At 45.4% G+C, this 19,858-nt stretch overlaps 1 protein-coding gene across 1 annotated transcript; it reads right to left on the reverse strand.

Moving 5' to 3' along the window:
• Window positions 1–843: 843 nt before the first annotated feature.
• Window positions 844–12,056, reverse strand: LOC109247026 (membrane-spanning 4-domains subfamily A member 8-like). The gene is made up of 7 exons (XM_019415368.2): window positions 11,966–12,056; window positions 10,526–10,748; window positions 8,487–8,609; window positions 4,653–4,712; window positions 3,302–3,439; window positions 1,483–1,593; window positions 844–1,299 (listed from the first exon to the last, which is right to left on the reverse strand). The coding sequence occupies exons 2-7, from the start codon at window positions 10,733–10,735 to the stop codon at window positions 1,195–1,197; spliced, it is 747 nt and encodes a 248-aa protein (XP_019270913.2). The 5' UTR covers window positions 10,736–10,748; window positions 11,966–12,056; the 3' UTR covers window positions 844–1,194.
• Between the last annotated feature and the right edge of the window lie 7,802 nt (window positions 12,057–19,858).

A 19,858-nucleotide genomic window follows, 5' to 3' on the forward strand; every position in this document is an offset into this window, starting at 1 on the left:
TAAATATTTAAATTAACGTGTGTAAACCTAGAAGTTCTAGATGTAGCCATTTCTCTTTGGATTATTCTCTTTCCCTTTATAAATAAAGGTGTGTGAGCCTCATAACTTTGGAAGATACCTTAACATTGCCTGAAGACAATGTTTATTCATGAGTACTGTTGCATCTGGGGTAACAGCATATAAAAGGAGTGATCATTTTGTGAGCTTTCTTTCCAAGCTTTTGTGAGCTTTTTTTCCCATGGCTCACTTTCTTCCAAGGTCTTCCCAATGGTGTGGCTGAAAACCCCTGCTCTCTCCTTTAATGCCCCCCTCAAATTTGCTTCCTCGACCAGGCTTGTTCTTTGCTTTCCCCGTCACTGCCAGAATAAATTATATCCCTCTCAGGGCACCTGGGTAACTCAGTCAGTCTAGTGTCTGACTCTTGGTTTCAGCTCAGGTCATGATCTCACGGTATGTGAGTTCGAGCCCCACTATCAGTGTGGAGCCTGCCTGGGATTCTCTCTCTCCCCCTCTCTCTCTCTGCCCCACCCCCCACTCGGTCTCTCTGTCTCTCTCTCAAAATAAATAAATAAACTTAAAAAAAAGACGCTCTCTCCTTCTCCCTCTGCCCCCTCCCCTGTTCATGTGTGCTCTCTCTAGAATAAAATAAAATAAAATAAAATAAAATAAAATAAAATAAAATAAAATAAATCATATCCCTCCGTTGTATCTCTGTGTGTCCCCACGTTCTGTCCCGTGTTATGGAAAATTGCTTGCACGTTGTCCTCTCCGTGAGGCCAAAGTTCCCTGAGGTCACAGACTTTGCTGTGTTCACCAATGTTAAACTTCCTTGAACATACCAAATGCTCAGGACATATTTAATCACCAAATGAATGATTGAAAGAATGAATATTGGGTTGTCTAGACATTTGCTTTTCCAACCATGAGCTCACACAGGTAAGCACACAAGGCCCCAGGTGTAGACGCCCCGGGAAGGATCTCTTTGTTAAAATCCACTTTCAATTTCTGTCTCCTTTTTAATAGAGTCACTGCACGATTTACCAGGCCGAATGGAACGAAGTCACGATGCGCGCCCGTTAGAGAGACATTCCCCTAACATTGTCAGGGAAGGAGGATCCTGGGTTTCAGAAGCCCAGAACGGGGAGGTCTTCTTTTGGTCTCAGCGCAAGATGCTTCTAGAAGCTGTGGCTTTGCTTATCTGGAGCCCCGGGCCTCGTTGGAATAACTCGGTGGCAAGTTCACCGGTTCTGGGACGACCACTGGGTTTGCCATATAGACATTCGGGAGGACCACGCCCACCTGGAAAACACAGGCGCACAGGAGGGGCACTGGGAGGGGTGCAAGAGGGACCAGGCAGGCGCGGAGGCCTTGAGGCCCCGGGAGACTTCTCTGCTCCTGGGCCGGAAGGGGAAGCATGGCGACCCTGTGGTCTCCGCCCCCTTCCGGGCGTCTTCCCTCCCACCCAGGAACCTCGGGACTCACGTTGTGCTGACAGCAGACCAGTTGGCAGCCCAGGTGGGAAGATGCGCAGGCAACGCCGAACTCGAGGAGACAGAAAATGAGCAGCACGCCCGAAATCGCCACTCCGGGGGTCTGGAACCAGAGCGGGTGGAGGTCAGGAGTGCTGGCCGGGGCGTTCCAAATGTGGCTCTGCCGTGGACTGTCCCTGTGGCTTGGAGGAAGGCCCCTAACCTCGTCTCAGCCTTGTGGGGACAACGTCTCACCAGGCTCGTGTGAGGGTCAAGGGTGTGTGGACGAGACCTGGTCCTTTGACACTCACTGCCAGGGCTCCTCTAGAGGGAAGGGTGGTCAGCCTTCAGGAAAAAACCTGGATCACGTGAGCGGGGAGGGAGAGGAGGGGCCGCTGCGCAGACGCAGAGACAGTGTCTACGCGGGCCCCTCTGTAACTGCACTCACTCATCAATCCGGCAGCCACGAGCCCTGTAGCCACGAGTCCCGTGTGGCTGCTGAGCACTTGGGATGTGGCTGGTCCCAAAGTGACAGGTGCTCTAAGTGCAGAATACACCCAGGATTTCAAAGACCGAGTAGCCCAAATGCAAAATAGCAAATTAATATATATATATATATATATATATATATATATATACACACTCATTTTGCACGGATTACATGTTGAAATGACATTTGGGATATATTGGGTTAAATAAAACATTATTAAGATATTTTCATTTCTTTCGTTTTCTTCTTCTTTTTTCTTTTTTGTTTTTTTTTTAAATTTTTTTAACGTTTATTTATTTTTGAGACAGACAGAGACAGAGCATGAACAGGGGAGGAGCAGAGAGAGAGGGAGACACAGAATCTGTAACAGGCTCCAGGCTCTGCGCTGTCAGCACAGAGCCCGACGTGGGGCTCGAACTCACGGACCGTGAGATCATGACCTGAGCCAAAGTCGGACGATTAACCGACCAAGCCACCCAGGTGCCACCTTCTTTTTTCTTAAGGCGGCAGCTAGAAAATTTAAAATCACACACACAGCTCACATTATATTTCTACCGGGCAGCCCTGTTCCATAGCACAGGTTGGTCCATGGGCCAAATTACGATCCATGGGCCAACTCCTGGAAGCTGCCTACTTTTGTAAGTAAAGTTTTATCGGAACACAGCCATGCTCATTGCTTATGGATTTTCTGTGGCTGCTTTCCCACTACAGGGCAGGGCTGAGTACCTGCCATGGAAACCAAATGGCTGGGACGCCTGGGTGGCTCAGTCGGTTTTAAGCATCTGACTCTCGATTTTGGCTCAGGTCATGATCTCATGGTCGTGAGATCGAGCCCCACGTTGGGCCCTGTGCTGACAGCTGGAGCCTGCTTGGGTCTCCCTCTCTCAACAAGCAAACAAACATTAAAAAAAAAAAAAAAAAGAAAAAAAAAAAAGAAACCAGATGGCTTGCAAAGCCTTAAGTATTTATTCTCTGGCCCTTCACAGAAAACCTTTGCTGACCCCTTGTCCATAGTCATGGGCAGCAAGGTGAGAACGTGAGCAAGGATTCAGGTAGAGGCACGTGTGTGTTCTTGTCACATTTAATTCTCCTCACAATGTCATAAGGTAGATTACTCTGTTGTAAAGGCAGAAACTAAGACTGAGAAAAGTCACGTGCTTAACGTAACACAACAGTAAAGCGACATGTCGGGGACTTTAAACATTCTTCTTCTGATTCTTGATGGTACTTCCTTCTGCTGTAGTGCTGTGTGAAGAAGCTTGGTGTTCGGGCCTTCTAACAATTTTCTAAATGTAGCCGATTCTGAGCCTGTGGGGGGATGTTGGCTCAGAAAGGTACTCACCACACCCCAGGTGTCATAGTAGGGATAAGAGTCAGGGCGGGCATAGATGGGAGAGAGACTCATATCCATGATGAAGAGTGTGATTCCAACCACAGAACAGATTGCGCTGACAATGTTCAAGGCCAAACTGCCATTCAGCTGAAGAAGACACAGAGGGTCAGGGTGGGAGAGGAAAATCATTGTAGCTGGGATGAACAGAGACTCGAGCTTCTTAATGTGAATCCCTGGAACCTCAGTTCTGTAGCAAGTAAAGTGATGTTCTGTGCAAAAAAGTGTGGGCGTAAGTTAGCTTTGAGAAAAGCTGGGCTGAACAAAGTGAAACAGGCCTTTGCTGTAGGACTTCTCAGAGCCTTTAACGAGGATCACGGATCTTGCGGGGAGGGGACTACTCAATCGCGGTTTCCCCGAGTTTACCTACCCATCTTCGACTTGCTTATCCCACTGGGGATAGGTAGGAAGCTCCACCCGGTGTCTTGGGATGCGACAGGCTCTGATGTCCCATGATTCTGGGCCATGTGCAGAAAGACATGCCCAGATCTCATGAGGCACAGGGACCTGGCCATCCTGAGGCCCCTCACCCTAGACAACCTGCCGGAAGGGGAACAAAGGCGCTTTCTCGGCCCGTTGTTAGGGGACCTCAGAGTCTTGTTCATGGGATTGGCAGAGACCGCTTGGCGGGATTCCTGAGGGAAGCAGGTAGTTGGGCCTCCCCTGGCTTCCCTGCAGAAATGGCCAGAGGCCCGCTCTGTGTGCCACGGCCACTGGCAGTGCCCGCTCTGTTGCAGGGGAGCGTGGGCCCCCGGGACTTTTGTGCCCCCTCCGGCACGAGCCTCTGAGGGACGGATGCTGTTCTGTCTCTGCCTCCACACCCTGATGCCTTCACTCAGGGCTGTGTTGTCCTTCCTTCCCTTGAACCCTCTGGACTCCTTCCTGCCATGACTCTGGCCAGGTTCACGTGGTCCTGCCTGTGAGTATGAGTGAGCACATGTGACAGCGTCTGTGTCTGGTTAGAAGTAAGCACAAGGAGGGGTGTCTGGGTGGCTCAGGCGGTTGAGTGTCTGACGTTTGGTTTCGGCTCAGGTCATGACCTCACAGATGGAGCCCCATATCGGGCTCTGTGCTGGCAGTGTGGAGCCTGCTTGGGATCCTCTCTCTCTCTCCCTCTCTCTCTGCCCCTCCTCCCCCCCCCCCCACACTCTCTCTCTCAAACTATGTAAATAAACTTAAAAATAAAAAGCCTTATAAAAGGAAGTAAGTGCAAGGATGAGGGGGGATTGTGCGCTAGCCTTTCCCCACCATGTGTGTCTCCCATAGGTCCCGCTGGGAGAGCCCGGGTCAGGAGGTGACTTACCAGGTAAGAGGATTTTGGCTGATTTTCGGCTGACACTGAGAGGGATCCTGAAATGATGAACTGGCACAGAAGAGTGGGGGTTTAGAAAGAGGTCAGAGGTTAGGGCCCCATCTCCAGGTTTCCATGATTCTGGTCACACGTATTCTCTCATGCACACTAGGTTCCTCTGCTGGGACCTCCAACTCAACATGGGGGAAAGGAAGGAAGGATGTGAAGGAAGGGCGGAAGGAAGGAAGGAAGGGAAGAAGGAGGGAAGGAAAGAAAGGAAGTAGAAGGAAGGGAAGAAAGAGGGAGGGAGGGAGGGAGGGAGGGAAGAAAGAGGGAGGGAGGGAGGAAGAGGAAGAAAGAAAGAAAGAAAGAAAGAAAGAAAGAAAGAAAGAAAGAAAGAAAGAAAGAAAGAAAGGAAACAGAAAAGGAAAGGAAGGGAAGGGAAGGGAAGGGAAGGGAAGGGAAGGGAAGGGAAGGGAAGGGAAAGGAAAGAAGAGAAAGAGGGGAGGGAGGGAGAGAGACAGGGAGGGTAAAAGGAAGGAAGAGCAAGCTCTCTTGTACCATATGACAAGGCAGCAGAGTGAGATAAATACAGATTCTAGGACTGAGCTGACCTGGTTTTTCAGTTCTGGCTTGAAACTCATGTGATGTGGGTAAGTGATTAATTTCTTGAGGTCTTTGTTTCCTCACACGAACAGCGGGAAAAACTACCCGTCCCCCTAAGGGTGACCGCCAGGAGCTGATCCATGCCTTGCGTGGGTCATCTGGCGTTCATTATCTTCCACGCAGTGGAGCTTGCACATAGGAGATGTGCAGCAAGTATCATTCCTTTCCTTGTCTTTTATTTGCCCACAGGCACATCTTGTTGGTTTGCCATCCTTCCCTTGGGATTCATTAGGCACGGGGGCTTTGGAGGGAAGGAGGAAGGTCACCAGCATCTTCCCTGCTTTGAGCTAGAAGCCCAACATCACCTGGGTGAGGACTCGAAAGGTAGCGTCGCACCTCCAAGATGCTCAACCTCAAATATGAAGACAAGGAGGTGGGTTGTGTGCCTTTATTTTGACACTGGTATTCTGCAGGCGCGGTAGATGGTGGGCTTACTCACTGTCATGAGCCCAGTGTGGTGGCAACGGTGGTCTGAGAGGGCATCGGCTGTGGTTGAACAACAGCTTCGCCGAGCACTCACTGCGTGGGGTGCTCTTCAAACCTTGCCTTATTTAACTGCACGGTGGCCCATCCAGAACTATTATTATTCTCCTGTTACAGATGGGCAGGCTGAGGCTTGTGGAGTTTAAATAACTGACCCGAGACCATCCAGCAGATGGCTGGTCCAAATAGTTGAATCCAGACCCCACGTCCTTCGCCTTTACCACACAGACCCTCCCACCACTCAGGGTAGATGCGTGTACCTTGGGGTGGAAATGGTTTTACAATGAAAAGTTACTCTAGCTTCCTACGCCTTTTAAACGGAGTGTGATTTTTCCTATACGTGGAAAAATAAATCTCAGTCTTACAACCTTCTGTTATGGAGACTTGATGGGAAGGGAAGAGAACAAGAGGCTGGCCTTCTGCGGGCCTTGCTGGTCCTTTTAAGGTGCCAGAGGAAATGGGCCTTTGTTATGGGAGAGGACATTAGTGATCTTTAGGAAATACATAGTCCTGGACAAGGTAACCAAGAACAAAACTGCTTTGCAGATAAAAGGAGGGGGGCAGTCAAGAGAGTTTAGCAACCTGGCAGAAGGGGAGATGCCAGGGCAATTGCCAGGCACTTAAGATTATTCAATAGCTTTTTTTTTTTTCTCCTCCCCTCCCCCATGGTCTTCTGTTAAGTTTCTCAAGATCCACATGAGAGTGAAAACATATGGTATCTGTCTTTCTCTGTATGACTTCACTTAGCATAACACTCCAGTTCCATCCACATTGCTACAAAGGGCCAGATTTCATTCTTTCTCATTGCCAAGTAGTATTCCATTGTGTATATAAACCACAATTTCTTTATCCATTCATCAGTTGATGGACATTGAGGCTCTTTCCACAATTTGGCTACTGTTGAAAGTGCTGCTATAAACATTGGGGTACAAGTGCCCCTATGCATCAGCACTCCTGTATCCCTTGGCTAAAGTTAGAGAGGGAGAGAGCCAAACCATAAGAGACTCTTAAAAACTGAGAATAAACTGGGGGTTGATGGGGGGTGGGAGGGAGGGGAGGGTGGGTGATGGGCATTGAGGAGGGCACCTGTTGGGATGAACACTGGGTGTTGTATGGAAACCAGTTTGACAATAAATTTCATATATAAAAAAAAAGATTATTCAATAACATCCAATGCTTAAGAGCAAGCCATTCTTTGGCTGTGATGTCAGCCTCTCCATTGCCCCAAACTCCATTAAAATTGGTTGTACAGACACAGGGCTTGGTGGGGAGGAACAGGGGCTGAGTTCCAAGTCTGGGTCCATGCAAAGCAGAGAGAGGACTTCAGCCTCAAGAAATGAGACCCAGATGGAAACAAAAGAGAGCAGGTGCTCACAGAAAGATGCTCCCGAGAACATAAGCCCTACCATGTTGCAGACGTGGTAGGGGGATTATGGTGGATGATAACACTAGGCTATTTGATTTAAATCTCATGGGATAAGAAGGACTTTGGTTAATTATCTAAGGTTACTTGGGAATCCTGCTATTTATGAGAAAAGTTGCGTCTGAATCATAGATAGGTGTGTGAGTCCAGAGACGGCAGGCTGTGTAACAGCAGAGAGAAAAAGGAGGTGGGAGGGAGGACGGGGAGAAGGGAGGTGTGTGTGTGTGTGTATGTGTGTGTGTGTGTGTAGCTAAGAGGACACTAGAGAGAATGCAAAAGAATCAAAAAGGCAGTAAAGTGGAGAAGATAAAGGGCTTGTAGTTCTTAACTTTTATGGAGTCATAGATCACCCTGAGAATCTGATGAAAGCTATAGACCTTTCCAGGAAAAAAAAAGTACACACTCGCATATCAAATATTTTGCCACAACGGGGACTCTGAAGCCCATCCGTGCACCTAGGTTGCGTCCCCATTGCTTAATGACCGTTCTGTGGCTGGGTAGCCACTCTCAAACATGGGTGGAAATGTCTTTTCTCCTGGAGCTCAGGGCTGGGGGCCTAAGTTGAGCAACACTCGAGGGCTATTACCAATACATTTTTTACACATGGGCATTGTTGTGTGAGTTGGAAAAAGGTGCCAGCCCTGGGTTGATGAATAAGAAGAAAATTCGCTGACCCATGGCATGAGCCAATTAGAAAAGGTGCCCACTTCAGGTGAACGGCGTCCTGTAGGGCTGTCACTTGGTGTTATGGCTGAATCGTGTCCCCTCAAAATTCACCTATTGAAGTCCTAACCCCCCCAGTACCGCAGAATGTGCCTATCTTTGGAGAGGGGACCTTTAAAGAGGTGACTAAGTTTCAGTGAGATCACTAGGGTGGCCCTAATCCAATGTGACTGGTGTTCTTATGTGAGGAGGGGATTAGGGCACAGACACACTGAGACCGCGTGAAGACACGGGGAGAAGGCGGCCATCTGCACGCCAAGGAGAGAGGCCTCAGAACAACCCTGCAGACGTCTCGATCTTGGCCTTCCAGCCTCCAGAACTGTGAGGTAACGCATTTCTGTTGTGGAAGCCACCTGGTCTGTGCCCATTGGTCACAGCAACCCGACCAACCGACATGCTTGGTAGGCGAGGCCTGAGCCAGATTTGCGCCCTGCTGGCTCCCTTGGCTGGGAAGCTGCTGCACAGTGTAAGCCACACAGCTTGACAAGGTGGCCCCGGGTGTGCTGGCACTTTCCGGGAGCTCATTTGCAGGGTGACCTCATGTTACTTACCCAGGCGCCTCCCCAGAAGGGAAAGCCTCCGTAGAACGAGATCGCTGTGTAGTGCCCTGAGAGGACGGTGGCCATGATGGAGCCAAGGCCCATGTGGATCAGGCCAAGCAGGATCTGGATGGCCTGTCAGGAGAGCCACAAGCTGAAGCCCTCGTTTCTGAGGCTGGATCCTGCCTTCCCTTTGTGCCTCCTTTTTATTTTCATAAATCGTTTGTTTTCCTGGTCTAACAAGTAATATAAACAATATAAAAATGAAATTAAAACTTCCCACAATTACCCTCCTCTCAGGGGAAACACCCCACTTACGTTTTGGTATCTAGCCTCCCGTGATTCGTTTCAAATATATATTCCGAGAACACAAAATGGCTCTGTACATTTAACATCTTATCGTGAACACATCCCCATGGCAGTAAGTGTTCTTCAAACTATTTTTTAAAAGGCTGCCTGATTCCATCTTGGGATGTTTTGGGGAGTAGTTGGAACAGAGATACTGAACAGGTAAGATTGTCCCCCCTTTTTCCCTGTTATAAATAATACTATCATGAACATCCTTGTAGATAAGTCTTTGTGTTCATCTCTTATTTCTTTAGGATGTTTTTAGGGATTGAATTGTGTCCGTCTCTCCCTCACCAAATTAATATATTAGAATTCTAACCCCCAGGACCCGAGAATGTGACCTCATCTGGAATTAGGGTGGTTGTGGATGTAATTAGGTAATCCGATGTATACTGGAGTAGGGTGGGCGCCTGATCCTACGTGACTGGGGTCCTTTTCGAAAGACAGATACGAAGAGACACGCAAGCACACAGGAGAATTCCATGTGTGCCAAGATCGGCACTGTGCTTCCACAAGCCAAGGAACTACCAGGAGCTGGGAGAGAGGCTGGGAGAGACCTTCCCCTGGTGCCTTCACAGGGAGCATGGCCCTGGGGACAACTTGATCGTGAACTTTTGGCTTCCGCAACTGTGAGACAGCTTCTGTTGTTCAAAGCCACCCAGTTTGTGGTACTCTGTTACGGGAGCCCTAGGAAACTAATATAGATATATTCCTGCACAAGTGGTATTTGGACATATACATAGATATATTAGGTATGTATATGTCTCTGTGTATACACTACAAATATGGCGGCACACACAAATATATTATTTCCTCAAATTTGTACAAATGGTAACAGACTATACACAGACTATTTTTTCTTTCCTTCAAGGATGTATCCTGGGCTAGGTCCATCTCATTACGCAAAAGCCTTCCTCGTTCTTTTTTATAGCTGTAGTACGTTCCATTCTTTGAATAATACATCGATTTAACCGGTATATATTGATGGATATTTTGGCTCTTCCCATTCTGTTGTCCACACAAACCGTGCTACAGTTAATAAGCTCATCCACATCGCAATTCTTGCGTGCACGGGCGTATCTGCAGGACAGTCTCAGAAATGGAATTATCGGGTATTTGGTAAATTTGGAGGCTACAAATTGCCCTCCACACAGGCTGAATCGACTGACCCTCTCATTAGGCCCTGAGCTCAGGCTGCCTGGGTCGGAATCTGTGGTTGTCATCTTTCAGCTGTGCAATGCAATGTGCCCCTGCTGGTGCTGCCCAGGATGGCCTTGCAGGGGGAAAATCGTTGTGAAGTGTTATTTTGTTGGCTGTCTAACCTGATTTTTCCTCCCCTAACGGCCAAAGATTCCATTCGCGAAAGCTGGGTTTAGTCTCCACCTAGTGGCTTGATACACCCACTTTCTTCCAGAGGCCACGTGGATCGACATGTACTCTTGCAACAGGACCAACATTCCAGTTTACCACCTTTTTGATGCTTTGCTTCCTCTTTCTTAAAGTGCCTAGAGCAGAAATTACAAGGCCCCACACTGAGACCCTGGTGATGTCGCACAGCTGAGATTTCTAGTAGATCTGGGTTTGGCAAGGCCGGATCAGCTCCTACCCCTCCTCCTGGATTTGAAGTTTCCGTATTTCCAAGCCTCCCACTTTGTCCGACTCCAGCCAGGGACCCCCGGCCTGCAGAGTGAAATGTCACTTACCCCTAAGACTTTGCCCTCTTTCCAGGCTCTCTGGGCAGGTTGCTCAGTTACAGATGACTTCAAACCAGGGGGGTTCACAGGAATGAGGTGGACTTGGGGCTGGTTGCTGGGATACGGGGGCACCTGACACATGCCTCCTTGGATCTCAGGATACCCGTTGGGGGGTGCCACCACAAACATGGAATTGGCCATGGGTCCTGCTGAAGCCATCAGGTTCCTGCTGCTAAAGAAATGTGATAAATATAAATGTGATAGGGGCGCCCGGGTGGCTCAGTCGGTTAAGCGTCCGACTTCGGCTCAGGTCATGATCTCGTGGTCTGTGAATTTGAGCTCCACATCTACCCCTGCGTTGGGATTCTCTCTCTCTCCCCCCCTCTCTCTGCTCCTCCCCCATTTGTGCATGCATGTGCTCTCTCTCTCTCAAAATAATAAACTTAAAAAGAATACATGTGATAGACTCGTCTTTTTAAAAAATTAAAAAGATGTTTATTTATTTTTGAGCGAGAGAGAGAGAGAGAGACAGAGTGCAAGTGGAGGAGAGGCAGAGAAAGAGGGAGACACACAGAAGCCGAAGCAGGCTCCAGGCTCTGAGCTGTCAGCACAGAGCCTGTTGCGGGGTGTGGGGGCTCAAACCCCCGAACCATGAGATCATGACCTGAGCCGAAGTCGGAGGCTTACCCGACTGGGCCACCCTGGCGCCCCTAGACTCATCTTTCACATAAGCACTAATGTTTGCATTAAAAAAGGACTTTTGCCTCCAATAGCTCATTTGAACATCTTAATCACTGATGAATGTATTAATCCTGCTTTAAAGATAATATCAGGTACCAGTTACGGGGCTCTTATATAAATGGCCAGGCAGTCAGCGCTTTCCAAACACATTTCCTTTAATCCTTAAAACACCAGACCAGCTTTATAGGTGAGAAAACTAAGGCTCAAAGGAGCTAGATGCTGCCAGAAGGCGAGAGCTGTGTTTTTCTCGCTTTCGAATCTCTTATAAAGCTTAGCATGGAGTAATACCGTCTGATTACAAAACTTTAGAGGTGGAAAGTCTCTTGGAGAACACTGAGTCCAATTCTCTCAATTTCTGGAAGAGGATACTGAGGCTGGGAGAGTGGACATGAATCCCCCAAGGTCCCAGTCACATAAATATTGGTTAAATGGAGAGCATCCTCCTCAGAGGAAGCCCTGTTGTCAGTGCAGTGTCTATTCTTTGCATGTCCCATGCTGCTCAGTTTTCTGGGCCACTTACAAATTCTGGTCTGGTTTTTAAAATTCCTTTAATTTTTTCGGAGCAGACACCCCCTCCCCAAATGTTTGTGCAATAAACCCTGCTGCATGTTCCACCCCACACCCAGATTCATCGTGTCTTGTTTGGCAGAAAGATCTTATCACCATCCCTCCATTAGCCATAAAAACCATTGGACGACACATACTCACTTTGCTCTGCTGGCGGCTAAGTCTCTCTCGCTCCTGTTCCCAACTCTTTGCTGTAGGCAACCTGATTTCCCGAGAGAATGAACACACGAGGCTCGGTTGGGTGATAATGTTTAGAAAGATCGAAAGTCCCTTTCAATCTTCTCCCAGGTGCAGGCCAGGTCACCAGCTGCTTAGAGCTCAGCCCCCCCGCCCCCGGTGTTTGCTTCCGGTTTCGGTCAAGGAGCCAATTAAATGCAATTCAACTGGCCAAGTGTTTACATGGTATCTGTGCGGAGAAGAAAGGGTTGTTTTTGGTGCTGTGGGAAACACAGAGCGAGCTGGGCACTCAGGGATCATGTACATGGCTGTACCACAAGACAGAATGACATAGATGCTACAGTTAATTACAGTTGGAGAAACAAGAGTCCCCAAAGGAGAACAGAGGAGAAACTCATTTACTGGACTTGAAAGCAGGGAAGACTCCAAACAGAAGGTGGAATTTTGAAATCGATAAATGGCATGAGAGAAGGGGAGTCACAGCATGTGAAATGAGGATGGCAATGAACTTCAGTCTATTTTCAGCTAAGCCAGAGCCTACAGGAAATCAGAAAACACCTGGGGTATATCCATGATGCACATCGTGTGACTTGAATGAAATGTAAATGTACAAGAATTGCTGTACTAGGCAATGAGTATCTTGATGGAATAGTTAGTTCATCGTGTTCACCTTTGTCTTCCTACTGGCGTATAATAGGGACTCAGCAAATGCTTATTGAATGAACAAATGAACAAGTGAGGTCGATGAGATGGCTGGAACTTTGTAAAATGGTCAACAGAAAGGCCGCTATTGCAGACAGGGAGCATGGAGGGCAAAGGCATGGAAGAGAGGGGCGGAGGACAGATTCTGGGGGTGGCTGAGAGTGGCAGAAACATTTTGTGGGAGAAAGGACATTGAAAGTCGTGCGGATGAAAAGGTAGACAGAGCGAAACTTCATGTCTTTACCCATTTTTCTATCAGATTTCTGGACCCTTGTCCTTCTGTGTTTAAGGGGTACCTGGGTGGCTCAGTCGGTTGAGCATCTGACTTCGGCGTGGGTTGTGATCTCACGGTTCGTGAGCTCGAGCCCCATATTGGGCCTGCTGCTGTCATTGCAGAGCCTGCTTTGGATCCTCTGTCCCCCTCTCACTGCCCCTCCCGTGCTTGAGCTTTGTTCAAAAATAAATAAAACATTAAAAAAAAGAGTCCTTTATATATTTCAGGATATTAACACTTCATCTGGGATAGCTTTACTCCAAATTTGACTACTATCTTTTGATTTTTATGGTGGCTTTTAATTATGTACACTTAAAAAATTTCCGTAGCGGCACATGAAAAAATGCTCAATGTCACTCCTCCTCGGGGAAATACAAATCAAAACCACACTGAAATATCACCTCACGCCAGTCAGAGTGGCCAAAATGAACAAATCAGGAGACTATAGATGCTGGCGAGGATGTGGAGAAACGGGAACCCTCTTGCACTGTTGGTGGGAATGCAAACTGGTGCAGCCACTCTGGAAAACAGTGTGGAGGTTCCTCAAAAACTTAAGAGATCTACCCTATGACCCAGCAATAGCACTGCTAGGAATTTACCCAAGGGATACAGGAGTACTGATGCATAGGGGCACTTGTACCCCAATGATTATAGCAGCACTCTCAACAAGAGCCAAATTATGGAAAGAGCCTCAATGTCCATCAACTGACGAATGGATAAAGAAATTGTGGTTTATATACACAATGGAATACTACATGGCAATGAGAAAGAATGAAATCTGGTCCTTGGTAGCAACGTGGATGGAACTGGAGAGTGTTATGCTAAGTGAAATAAGTCATACAGAGAAAGACAGAGACCATATGGTTTCTCTCTTATGTGGATCCTGAGAAACTTAACAGAAGACCATGGGAGAGGGGAAGGAAAAAAAAAACTTAAGAGAGGGAGGGAGCTAAACCATGAGAGACTCTTAAAAACTGAAAATAAACTGAGGGTTGATGGGGAGTGGGAGGGAGGGGGTGTGGGTGATGGGTACTGAGGAGGGCACCTGTTGGGATGAGCACTGGGTGTTGTATGGAAATCAATTTGACAGTAAATTTCATATTAAATAAAAAAAAATTCTGTAGTGGCACACCTGGGTGGCTCAGTTGGTTAAGCATCCGACTTTGGCTCAGGTCACGATCTCATGGTTCTTGAGTTTGGGCCCCGCATCGGGCTGTGGGTTGAAAGGGCAGAGCCTGCTTCAGGTCCTCTGTCTCCCAGTCTCTGCCCCTCCCCAGCTGACACTCTCTCTCCCTCTCTCAAAATAAATAAACATTAAAAACAACTTAAAAAATTTCTGTAGTAAAATTTATCAATCTTTTGCTACTGCTATAGACTGTATCCCCACTCAGCCCTGCAATTCGTATGTTGAAATATAATTCCTCATGCAATGGTGTTTGGAGATGGGGTCTTTGAGGATGATTGGGGAGGAGCCCTCATGAATGGGATTAGTACTTCCTGTCCTTGTCATGTATGGGATTAGTACCTTTATAATCTCAGAGAAATCACTAGCCCTTTCTGCCATGTGAAGACATAGTGAGATGACCATCTGTAAACCAGGAAGTGGGTTCTCCCAAACACTAAATCTACAGATGCCTTAATCTTGGACTTTCCAGGCTCCAGAACCATGAGAAATAAATGTTTACTGTTTAAGCCACCCAGTCTATGGTATTTTTGTTACAGCATCCCAAACAGAACAAGATAACTACCTATGGAGTTTAAGTCTTTGTTAGAAAGCCTTTCTTGGGGCTCCTGGGTGGCTCAGTTGGCTAGGCATCTGACTCTTGGTTTCGGTTCTTGTCATGATCTCACTTTTTGTGGGTTCGAGCCCCGTGTTGGGCTCTGTGTTAACAGTGAGGAGCCTGCTTGGGATTCTCTCTCTTTCTCTCTCTCTCCCTCTGCCCCTCCCCCGCTTGCAACCACACACTCTCTCTCAAAATGGATAAACTTAGAAAAAAAAAAAAAGAAAGCCTTCCCAAGACTAAGATTAAATAGGAATCCACTTGTATTTTCTTCTAGAACTGGTATGGTTTAATTGAAAACAACAACAACAACAACAATTCATAAATAATCCAAATAGGCTTTATTTTCCCCTCAGACAGTTTAGTATTTGGTGTCAATGTGCCTTTTTCCTACCATAGTGCTTCCTTCCCCCAAACTGTTAGCTTTTTTTTTTATGAATAATGCAGTATGTGATTTAGCTTTTTACATTTTCATTCCTAATACATGTAAAGTTTTGCTTCTGTGTAGTGTGAGGTATGGATGTGATTTTATATTTTCCCCAAAGGCTACCTTGTTGTCCCAATACCATTTATTAGACAGTCTATCTTTACTCTGGGGATGTGAAATGCCAACCTTGTCACATGTTAAATTTCTGTATGTATTTGGACCTAATTCTGGCCTTTCTCTTCTATTCCACTGGTCCGTTTATCTATACATGTGTTAGTTCAAGCATTGTTTTAATTATAAGCTTCATAGTAGGTTTTAATATCTGACCGGGCTAGTTTCCCCCCATAGTATTTTCTTTCTCATTATTTTTCTGGCTATTTTCTATGGTTTGTTTTTTCTTTTTTTTTCATGTGAACTTTAGTACTAATTTGTGTACTTCCATAAAATAGCTCGACAGCTTTTTGTAAAGAGGTATGACACGAACCAATCCATATTGAACGAAGTACTAAGAGGCATCTGAATAGGAACATGTCAGTGACTAGGCCTCAGTTTTTGGGGACCAGGCTTAACCAGGCACTGGAGAAGATAGAATTGCCCACCTTTTTATTGAGTTTGTAGAAATAGCACCAACTTCCTGGAAGGAACTGGAGACATACAGGAGAGAGGATTGTTGTTCAAACCTATGGCAGCAAATGCTACTGATGTCCCATCCACATCCCATTCTGGATATGGCCCATTCTGGAAGTCATCTTCAGACTGTTCCCATACCAACAGGTAATTCCTGCGTCTCTTCCTGAGGATGCTTGAGAGGGAAGGCTGAAGGTGCTGGGAAGTTAATAATCCAGGACTTTTTCTTAACAAAGGAAAGGTGGGTATTGATGGATAATTACTCTGGCTTTTTGACCCCCAGAGGGAAAATCCTGAAATGTATTTCATTTGTCTTTTAGAGAGTCCTCAGAAAGACTGACCCCTACTTCTCTGTACCAGTAACGCACTTATGAATGCATACTTCCCTGACTTCTCTATCTTCCCATATCATTTTTCTGTTATCTCACAGTAAGTCCTGAGATCACCTCCTGAATAAACTGCTAACACCCAAATCCTTATGTCAGAGTCTGCTTTGGGGGAAACCAAAATAAGACACCCCCTGCCTTGAGTTTTGAAATAACTGCAAGAATAAGAGAATATGAGACTCTAAAGAGACTAACATTGATTATGGAGGCTGTATGTCTAGTTTAATCCCCCTCATCCCCCAAATGATGCTCACCTGAAGGCAGTGGGTAAGGAAAGGTAGTGAATGAATTACCTTCCCCTATTGACCTAGAGAGAACAGCATATCCTTAAAAGATTGTCCCTTTAGGCCAGCATTACCCTGACACCAAAACCAGATAAAGATACTACAGAAAATAAGTAAAAAAAAACAAACAAAAGAACTGATAAACAAAAACAAAACAAAACAACAACAACAAACAAAACAAGAGAACAGCAGGCCAATATCTCTGATGAATGTAGATTCAAAAATCCCTAACAAAATATTAGCAAACTGAATCCAACAATACATTAAAAAAAGTCATTCCCGCCATCAAATGGGATTTATTCCTAGGATGCAAGGTAGTTCAACATGTGCAAATCAATCAGTGTGACACATCACATCAAAATAAAGGATAAGGTCTGTATGATTATTTCAATGGAGCAGAAAAAGCATTTGACAAAGTACAATGTCCACTCATGATAAAAATCCTCAATGAAGTAGGTTCAGAGGGAATATACCTCAGCATAATAAGAGCCATATAGGAAAAACTCACAGCTAACATCACATTCGATGGTGAAAAACTGAGAGCTTTCCCCCTAAGGCCAGGAACAAGACAAGGATGTCTATTCTCACCACTTTTATTCAACATAGTGCTGCAAGTCCTAGCCACAGCAATCAGAAAAAAAAAAAAAAAAAAAGAATGAAAGACATCTAAATTGGTAAAGAAGAAGTAAAACTTCCACTATTTGCAGAAAACTATATATAGAAAACCCTAGAACTGATCGATGAATTCAGTAAAATCACAGGATACAAAATCAATATACAAAAATCTGTTGTATCTCTATATACTAATAATGATGTAACAGAAAGAGAAATTAAGAAAACAATTCCATTTACCATTGCACCAAAAATAATAAATCTAGGAATGAACTTAACCAAGGAGGTGAAAGACCTGTGCTCTGAAAACTATGACATACTTATGAAAGAAATGGAAGAAAACCCAAACAGATGGAAACATATCCCATGTTCATGGATTGGGAAAACAAATATTGTTAAAATGTCTACACTACCCAAAGCGATCTGCAGATTTAATTCAATCCCTGTCAAAAAATCAACAGTATTTTTCATGGAACTAGAACAAATAATCTGAAAACTGGAGGTATCACAATCCAAGATTTCTAGATACACTGCAAAGCTGTAGTAATCAACCCAGTATGGTACTGGCACAAAAACAGACACATAGATCATTGGAAGAGAATAGACAGCCCAGAAATAAACCCAAGTTTATATAGTTAATAAATCTTCGACAAAGAAGGCAAGAACATGCAATGGGAAAAGGACAGTTTCTTCAACAAATAGTATTGGGAAAACTGGACGGCTACATGCAAAAGAATAAATCTAGACTATCTCTTAACACCATATACAAAAATAAATTTACAATGGATTAGAGACCTAAATGTGAGACCTGAAACCATAAAAATCCTAGGAGAGAACACAGTAACTTCTCTGACATCGTTTGTAGTGACATCGTTCTAAATATATATCTCTTAAGGCAAGGGAAATAAAAGCAAAGATAAACTATTGGGATGACATCAAAACAAAAAGCTTCTGCACAACAAAGGAAACCATCAACAAAACTAAAAGACAACCTACTGAATGGGAGAAGATATTTGCAATGACATATCTAATAATGGGTTAGTATCCAAAATATATAAAGAACTTGCACAACTCAACACCCAAACCACAAATAATCTGATTGAAAAATGGGCAGAAGACATAGGCGTTTCTCCAAAGATGACATCCAGATAGCCACCAGACATAGGAAAAGGTGCTCAACATCACTAATCATTAGGGAAAGACAAATCAAAATCACAATGAGTTATCAGCTCACACCTGTCAAAATGGTTAAAATAAAAAACACAAGAAACAATAAGTGTTGGTGAGGATGTGGACAAAAAGGACCCCTTGTGCACTGTTGGTGGACATGCAAACTGGTGCAGCCACTGGGGGGGGGTTCCTCAAAAAATTAAAAATACGATTAGCATATCATGCCGTAATTCCTCTACTGGGTATTTACCTAAAGAATATGAAGGGCGCCTGGGTGGCTCAGTTGGTTAAGCATCCAACTTCGGCTCAGGTCATGATCTCATGGTTGGTGAGTTCGAGCCCTGTGTTGGGCTCTGTGTTGACAATCTGTGCTTCAGATTCTGTCTCTGTCTCTCTGCCTCTCCCCTGCTTGTGCTCTGTCTCTGTCTCAAAAAAAAAAAAAAAAAAAAAAAAAGAATATGCAAACACTGGGGAGCCTGGCTGGCTCAGTTAGAAGAGTATACAATTCCTGGTCTCAGGAACGTGAGTTCAAGCCTCAGGTTGAGTGTAGAGATTACTTAAATAAATAAACTTTAAAAAAAAAGAATATAAAAATGTTAATTCAAAAAGGTATGTGCACCCTATGTATATCGTAGCATTATTAATAATAGCCAAAATATGGAAACAACCCAAGTATCCATCCATAGATGAATGGGTAAAGAAGATACACACACACACACAATGGAATATTACTCAGCCATAGAAAAGAATGGAATCTCGCCATTTGTAACAATATGGATGGAACTAGAGGGTATAATGCTAAGTGAAATCAGTCAGTCAGAGGAAGACAACTACCATATGATTTCACTTATATGTGGAATTTAAGAAACAAAACAAATGAACAAAGAAATGAGACAAACAAACAAACAGACTCTTAAATATAGACAACAAACTTATGGTTGCCAGTAGGGAGGTGGCCTGAAGGTGGGGATGGGTGAAATAGGAGAAGGGTAAGTGGGTTAAGCGGCCCATTTCGGCTCAGGTCATGATCTCACGGTCCGTGGGTTCGAGCCCCACGTCGGGCTCTGGGCTGACAGCTCAGAGCCTGGAGCCTGCTTGGGATTCTGTATCTCCCTTGCTCTCTGCCCCTCCCCCACTTGTGCTCTGTCTCTCTCACTCTCAAAAATAATAAATAAACATAAAAAATTAAAAAAAATAAGTTTTAGTCTTTTTACACTGATCCCATCCATTCCAGGTATGCTGATGGCTTTTGCATATCTTTGTGCATATTTCTGTGCATTGTTGTATTATATGGGGCCCCAAAAGAAAACAGAATACAGCTTTTTTTAAAGTTTATTTTATTTGAGAGAGACAGTGTGAGCAGAAGAGGGGCAGAGAAAAAGAGAGAGAGAGAGAGAGAGAGAGAGAGAGAATCCCCAGCAGTCTCCACACTGTCAGCTGGATGTGGGGCCCGAACTCATGAACCCGTGAGATCATGACCTGAGCCAAAATCAAGAGACGGACACTCAATCGAATGAGCCACCCAAGGCACCCCAAGAATGCAGTCTTAAGTGTTTCATTGTAAGGGCACCTGGGTGGCTCAGCTGGTTGAGCG

This window comes from Panthera pardus, unplaced genomic scaffold (assembly GCF_024362965.1).
Source record: "Panthera pardus isolate Hobbes unplaced genomic scaffold, ASM2436296v1 HiC_scaffold_12, whole genome shotgun sequence".
Lineage (NCBI taxonomy): Eukaryota > Metazoa > Chordata > Mammalia > Carnivora > Felidae > Panthera > Panthera pardus.

Excerpts from the sequence above, each read along its gene's own strand:
- LOC109247026 (XM_019415368.2), bottom strand. The coding sequence starts at position 10,735 with ATGGCTTCAGCAGGACCCATGGCCAATTCCATGTTTGTGGTGGCACCC. Across the intron at positions 8,610-10,525 it reads AAGAGGGCAAAGTCTTAGGG|GCCATCCAGATCCTGCTTGG; the intron begins GTAAGTGACATT and ends CTCTCCTGACAG. Across the intron at positions 1,594-3,301 it reads ACTATGACACCTGGGGTGTG|ACCCCCGGAGTGGCGATTTC; the intron begins GTGAGTACCTTT and ends CTCTGGTTCCAG.